Below are 7005 nucleotides of genomic sequence, written 5' to 3'. Positions count from 1 at the left end.
CCATACTTCGTTAAAGTGTCGCATTCGTCAAAGAAACACCGAAACGTTGTGTTCAACCAAATATCATCTGATGATATTTGGTTCACCGAATTCTTTTTCGCGACCTTCGGTTCGCCTTTCATAAAATCTTTCGACCAATGTGAGTCTTCCGGGTGGTGTTTGTTCCCTTCTTTTCAATGACGGGGAATGTGATTTTTGGGCGTTACATAATTTGTGAAACCCGTCAATGATAATTTTTTTAATAAATATCACTTGAACTACGATAAAATATCTATAGTTCTTGATTTTTTTAATTTACTTATTTTTCATTCTTTTAAACCTAATTACACCAGTTAATTGATCAAACAAACTTATTCATCTATAGGGAGTCTAATCACAGTTTCGAATGCGTCGAGGGTGTATTTTACACCGCCAAAAAGAATTAGGCACAGAACTTTTGTTCGTTAAGTAGATGTTTAAAATTATTGTCTAATACAGCGGTCGAGGGGGTAGCCACTAGGAAAAAAATTGTACACCAGATTTCTGATTTCCAAATATTTCCGATATTTCTCAAATATTTCCGATTTTTCTCAAATATTAAATTGAAAAAACTATTAGAAATAACAATTTTTTTTTATTCAATTTGATTCCCAAAAAGCTAATAGTCAGTTAATATTCGGTCTCCCGAAAACACGAACTCCAGAGACGTCACTCACGACTGCGCAGGAGGAGAAAGAGAAAAAGAAACGTTTTCAAGAGAGGAGCAACATTTTTTCCCGAATGCGCCCCCGTTGCGTCACAACCGCCTGAGCTACGTCCGCCGATAGATGGCGCTAGGACGCGTCGGGAAAATGTTGGGCACATTCTCTTCCCTTAATCCTCCTTGTTCTCAGGGTAGTGCTATATCCAGGAAGTTAGCTTCTATTATTAATCCAAGGTAACAGTGTGTTACTGTGTTTGTGAACCGTGTATATTTTGTGCTGAGCATGTACAAACAATTACATCGTTATTAGATTTAATCGCGAAGAGATTCAAATATATCATGATCGCTGCAAGTTTGAATTAATTTTAAACAGTCGAAATACTATTTATAGGCTTACGAAGGGAGTAGGAAAGAATGAAGAAGACAATTGGTGCTAGTAATTTTCAGTGGCGGGTGATCGCTGCGTGTTCTTTGTTTTCGGCATTTTCAGTCGGATATATATTCGGTCTATTGAGCCAAGGTTGGATAAATGACAAACCAGTGCGGTATCCATCTACTAATCCACTGTTCATTTCGCTTGGCACTCCGTATGATTTTGTTCGGAGTTACAATGACTCTAGTAAAACAAAGTCTAAAACGATTAGAAAGTTTCTTATTCTGGCAATCTTAAGTGGCCGTAACAACTTTTTGCGAAGAAAGTACATCAGGGAATCTTGGTTAACATTATTACAGAGTAACGGCATTAAAGATATGCACCATGTATTTATAATTGGTAATGAACGGGTCAAGATGAAAGACAGTTTAAATCTCCAAATTGAAAACAAAGAATTTGGTGATCTCTTACTTTTAGATAATGTTGTAGACTCTTATAAGAATTTAACTTTAAAACTACTTAACAGTATCAAATGGTTTGATAAAAATGTTGAATTTTCCTATCTTTTAAAGGTAGATGATGATTCTTTTGCTCGAATAGATAAAATCTATGCATTTCTGAAAGACAGAAAAAAACATAGTCGGTTTTATTGGGGATATTTTGATGGTAGCGCCAGAGTGAAACATTATGGAAAATGGGCTGAGAAGAATTGGATTTTGTGCGATCGTTATTTACCTTACGCAAGGGGTGGTGGTTATATCATGTCTTCTGATTTGGTATCTTTCATAGCCAAGAATTCTGATCTGTTACAGTTATATAACAACGAAGATGTATCATTAGGAACTTGGCTAGCTCCACTTAAAATAGATAGAGTCCATGGCTTAGAGTTTGATACAGAATACGAATCCCGTGGGTGTTTGAATTCTTACCTAGTCACTCACAAACAGACTAATCAAGATATGGTACGAAAGTACCAAAACTTAATGAAGAATGGTAAAATGTGTGACTTGGAAATTCAACACAGAAATTCCTACTCTTACAATTGGGAGGCTCTCCCTTCCCTTTGTTGTAAAAGTAATGGAACCAAAGTTATGGAAAAGTAGCCCCTTTTAGTAATTATCTAAAATATTGCCATATTTACCCATTTCACCCTTAAGCAATATTTTGCCAACAGGCAAATGGTTCGTTAGTTTATACCTTAATATTTAGTTCATTGCAACAAGTGAAGATGACAGATGACATATTCGATTATTGTTCTCCAGTATGGTCTCCATACTTGGAGACTGACCAACATTCGCTCCAAAAAGCCCAAAACCAGTTTACTAAATTGGCTAACAAAGTCTCGGCCCTCTGTCCTCGCTCGAGCAAAGGCTCTAAATATTCAACCAGTCATGATTCGACATAAACTCAACAATTTATGCTTACTTGTCAAATTTTTTCACAAGAATCTGGTTCTGGGCTTTTCGGACTATTTTTCCTTAGACTCCGGTTCTCGAACCAGGGTCACTCCATCAAACTAGTCAAACCCCGGGTGAGAACCACTCGCCGGTTAAATTTTTTCTTCCACTCTGTTGTTAGTGACTGGAATGCTCTCCCACAAACTATTGTTTAGATTCCTGACTATTCGCAATTTCATTCCTCTTTGAGTAACCATTTACAAACCTCTTCGTGACCCCACCCCCCACTGTTTGGCAATATTCAGTCATTATTGTATATTTCTTTTTTTTATTTCACTTGTTTTGTATCTGTTTGTTAATTCAGTTTACTCAGTAAACATCCTTGTACCTACGTGTCTGTGCATAAGTCATCACGGCTTGGCAGACCATTGTCTTTCATAAAAAAATAAATTAAAATACTTCTAAATTTCTTTAAGAACTTTATTCGTAAAATTTTGTCATTTGAGTACAAAATAACATTATCTATAAATGGTTTTTATTTTCCTATTAGTAAATATTTATGAATTACTGATACAGTCAACATACCAATATTTGATTTGTTCATAAATAATGTAGCAAAGATGCATCATTATACGTTGACATTACTATGGACCCAAGTTTTACCCGTGTTAACAGTGAAATGTTAAGCAATTATTTACTTTTTAACATTTAAGGCCACTAGAGCATTTATATAAAACCTGATTTTCTGTTATCTTATGGTTATATACAAATAACATATATAAAAACCAATGTTTAAAAACAAATATTTTAAACCATTTCTGAAGTAGCAACAATATTTTTTTTATAAATTTAATTTATTAAAAAATAAAACCTTTTATATTTTTACCCGCAAAATATGCTAATTTTATAGCACTTTTGCTGTAACAAAAATAGTTCAAAGCAAAAGCCACTCTTGTACATATTAAACTTATATTGTTATAATGTAGAATTGTTTCCCAAAATTATATTAACATTACAAAAAGGACGGAATACTAGAATTTATATTGTAACTGACTCTGCTAGAATGGCTAGGCATTCATTCATTCACTTTTCAATGAATCCTTGATAGTTCAATTCTTTGCCCAATGGATTTTCTTTTTCAATAGCCTTTATATAAATTTAGAAATGCGGTAAGATGTTGAGTTAGAATTTCACTTGTGTCATAATTATACCTTTTTTACAAATCGAGGTAAAACAAACGAAGCTTTATGAATTTCTGGGGAGTAATATTGAAGTTTCATCTCGTCCATTTGTTTTTCGGAGAATTTTGTCAATGGTTCTTCAAAATTAGTTTTCTAAATTTAAAAAAAAATTCACAATGGAAAATATATTTTTTTAATACAATAATTGACATTACCACCGATTTACTGCATAAGAAAAATCCTATCTGCCCTCCTGGATATGTTGGAACATAAGTAGATGCGTAACTAACTACAGGAAAGACAATTCGGCACATTGATAACATACTGCGAACCAATTCCAAAGTGAACCAGAAAGATTCTCCTATTGAATAAATATTTATATTAAATAGGGATAGTCAATACCAATTGGCTTTAGGTTTTTTAACCTTGTGAACAGATAATTCCATCAGGCTTTAAGGCATTTTTTAAGGCTTCATAATATGGTTTTTGAAACAGTACCACAGCGGGTCCTGTAAAAGGTTTGATTTAAAGATTTGATCCTATGTGCCAAATATAGATATTAACCTTTTGGATCAGAAGAATCTGTTATAATTATGTCAAATTCTTCTCGCTGTTGTTTGACAAATTCGTAACCATCCCCAATATGTAAATGTACTTTGGGATCATCAAAACCTTTTGCCATAAAGGGCAAATGTTTCTTGGACACCTCAATAACTTTTTCATCAATTTCGCATTGAATCACGCTTTCAACCATGGGATGTTTAACAACTTCCCTAGCAACACCTCCATCGCCTCCTCCGATAATTAGTACTTTTTTAGGGCAGGGGTGGCAATTCAATGGCAAAAAGGAAATCATTTCTTGGTAAGAACTTTCGTCTTTTTCTGTGCATTGTATCGCATTGTCCAATACCAAAACTCTTCCAAATAATTTACTGCAAATAGAAATTTTTGTTATTGCGGACTGTGGAATTACTTTTTCTTCAAAAAAAACCACCTTTGAAAGGCTATAATATCCTGATATTTAGATTGTTCGTGATAAAACACTTTGTCAACTGAAATAGATAGGGCGAGATCGGGTGATATATTATCCCATTCCGTAAACCAGCCTTTTCTAAATGTATCCATTCCTTTAAAGGGTAAAAAGAATCTTTAGTTAGTGTGCCCGTTTATTTATACTCTTTGTCCAGCAATTCTACAAATTTTAAGAGTATAGAAAGAAATATTATAAGAATAGTATATGTTCCATAGTTTTGCTTTATTGCCATGCTTATGTTAGTGAAGCATACATCATGCATTTTATGGCCACATCAGTGGTCAGAAAATTTATATACCGGTGCAATCAAATGCGACTTATTTGGTCTCATCAGAATGCCCTGCGCATTAATTTACTGAATATTTTGAAGGATAATTTGTTAACATTTTTAGTATTTTCAAACCTTCTATCCCATATATGGTTTGTTCAATGCCTTTGGGTTCATTCATGATAGTTGATTGAATCAACTTGATTCTAGCCAAAATTCTTAGGGTAACTATGAAGTTACCAAAAAAAGGTTAATATTGAGGTTCATTTTTATTAAAAAAATAAAAACATTTGAAACGCCATGTCATTATTGTTATTGGGTACACAAGTTAGCCAACAACTCATTAAACCAAACACCTGTTAGATCTGAATTTGGATCAACGTTTGCAGTGTTTTAGTCATCTTTACATCACTAGCCCAAAATCCTGTACAAGGCTTTAGCTTGAGGGTGACTACTTTAAACTTCACAAACCATGTTTTAAACACAATGTCATGAGCTATTTGTATACATCCATTCCAATACTTACAGACAACTACTTTTCAGGGAAGCGGGTTCCTTAAAAATGTCTCTTTACCTGTTATTACTATAAAAATAGGTATATGCCCTAGCTCGCCAAAGCACCGCAGCTAAAAAAAAACGCCTGACTAAAAAAAGTATAGTTAGAATAAATGATTGGAAACTACCGTTGGGAGTTATTCTACTACTATGCTGGAGTATCAGTGTGCGCTAAGTTTTGGAAAGTATTTATTATTTTTATTCCAGAGGTGTTACTATAGCTTTTTAATAATTTGTTTCATTTAGTTCATTAACCTAAAACGTTCAGTAGTCAATTTTAAAAGATTACCAAATTTTGAAAGTTTACTAACTCCAAATATAATGAAAATAATACTTAAATACGAAATTATGGTAAATTGGTTTAAGATTTATAAAAGGAAGAACCTGGCCCCAAAGATTATATACACCTTGTACCCTAGATTCGAAATCACTGCCTTCAATGCGCGTAGTCAATTGCGTTTACCCACTTCCTGCCGGAATAAGCGCTTAAATAAATCATCCTCCAAGGAAATCTCTAAGAAGTAATATTTCCGAGAGCCAGGACCCGCAACTATAGAAATCGGATAACAAACTAGAACGCTTAATCAGAAATACATGATTAAATTCATGTATTTCTGGCTTAATCGAATGGCTGACAAGGTACCGATTAGATTCTTGGCTAAAACGGCAGTAACGCCATCTGCGCTGCCTAAAGAGGCGCGCTCGCGCGTAACTTGGTTAAAAGTTTTCCCCCACCCCATTGAAATTAATGTAAAGTTGGCGATAATTAAACGTTAATTAACCTACCAAATGATATAAGAAATATTCCACTGACAATTTTTCCCGTTTTTATGAACCTAAATGTAATATAAAATCGTCTTGAAAAATCGTTTATCGCTTAATAACATTCAAAAATAATATTTTTCCCGCACCATGTAGATATCCGAGCATCTGATCGTCTAGGTAAAGTTTGTGTTGTCAACGCGCGTATTAGAAAGAAAAATGAGATTTTAGAAAGTAGGTTGTAATTCGGAACGATATTAATACTTTTCACGAATTTTGTCATCGGTGAATTATAAATATGACTTGAAATAAGTTTCAAGGTTTATTTAAAAGCTAGTTTCATAACTTTTAATCCATTGGTTCGTTCAGAATGTATCTTTAAATTAGACGAAAATTTTAAGGCGCGGTATCTCTCCCAGTGTTAAGCCTCGGTTTAATCTACTGCGTATTTTGAAACGGAAAAACCCGATTACTATCGTTAAATCTTGGTTAAATGATGGCGAACGCCCCTTGTAATAAGAAACATATAACGAAATACGTTCTAAGCTTATTTAACCCAAAAATTCCACGTATTTCGTTATTTGTTTCGAATTAAAAATATCACATTATTAATCCAAGATTTAACAATAGTAATCGGGTTTTTCCGTTTCAAAATACGCGCGTTGACAACGCAAACTTAGGCCTATTATATTATTAATGTTAATAATTTTAATATTATTTTTGAATGTTATAAAGCAATAAACGGTTTTTCAAG

General features: G+C 33.7%; 2 protein-coding genes across 4 annotated transcripts; one reads left to right on the top strand and one right to left on the bottom strand.

Moving 5' to 3' along the window:
• The first annotated feature begins 790 nt into the window (after positions 1-790).
• Positions 791-3074, top strand: LOC149925296 (beta-1,3-galactosyltransferase 6-like). Its single transcript, XM_090160416.1, has one exon. It carries the CDS (start codon positions 1097-1099, stop codon positions 2156-2158), a length of 1062 nt encoding a protein of 353 aa, XP_090016542.1. The 5' UTR covers positions 791-1096; the 3' UTR covers positions 2159-3074.
• Positions 2949-5574, bottom strand: SpdS (Spermidine Synthase). Of its 3 annotated transcripts, XM_090160417.1 has the most exons (9): positions 5461-5574; positions 5291-5395; positions 5070-5162; positions 4628-4760; positions 4198-4565; positions 4059-4142; positions 3849-3994; positions 3664-3786; positions 2949-3598 (listed from the first exon to the last, which is right to left on the bottom strand). In XM_090160417.1, the coding sequence occupies exons 3-9, from the start codon at positions 5113-5115 to the stop codon at positions 3536-3538; spliced, it is 963 nt and encodes a 320-aa protein (XP_090016543.1). In that variant the 5' UTR covers positions 5116-5162; positions 5291-5395; positions 5461-5574; the 3' UTR covers positions 2949-3535. The 3 variants fall into 3 exon arrangements, with proteins under 3 accessions (XP_090016543.1, XP_090016544.1, XP_090016545.1); XM_090160418.1 differs by lacking the exon at positions 5291-5395 and having other exon boundaries at positions 5461-5572; XM_090160419.1 differs by lacking the exons at positions 5070-5162; positions 5291-5395 and having other exon boundaries at positions 5461-5570.
• Between the last annotated feature and the right edge of the window lie 1431 nt (positions 5575-7005).

This window comes from Leiobunum rupestre, chromosome 10 (genome assembly GCF_980474605.1).
Source record: "Leiobunum rupestre chromosome 10, qqLeiRupe1.1.hap1, whole genome shotgun sequence".
NCBI classification, from domain to species: domain Eukaryota; kingdom Metazoa; phylum Arthropoda; class Arachnida; order Opiliones; family Sclerosomatidae; genus Leiobunum; species Leiobunum rupestre.
This window is presented reverse-complemented; position numbering and strand designations above follow the sequence as displayed.

Coding starts and splice junctions, on each gene's coding strand:
- LOC149925296 (XM_090160416.1), top strand. CDS start 1,097: ATGAAGAAGACAATTGGTGCTAGTAATTTTCAGTGGCGGGTGATCGCT.
- SpdS (XM_090160417.1), bottom strand. CDS start 5,115: ATGAATGAACCCAAAGGCATTGAACAAACCATATATGGGATAGAAG. Junction 3,995..4,058: donor TGGAATTATCTGTTCACAAG/GTTAAAAAACCT, acceptor TTTATTCAATAG/GAGAATCTTTCTGGTTCACT. Junction 3,787..3,848: donor TCTTATGCAGTAAATCGGTG/GTAATGTCAATT, acceptor TTTTAAATTTAG/AAAACTAATTTTGAAGAACC.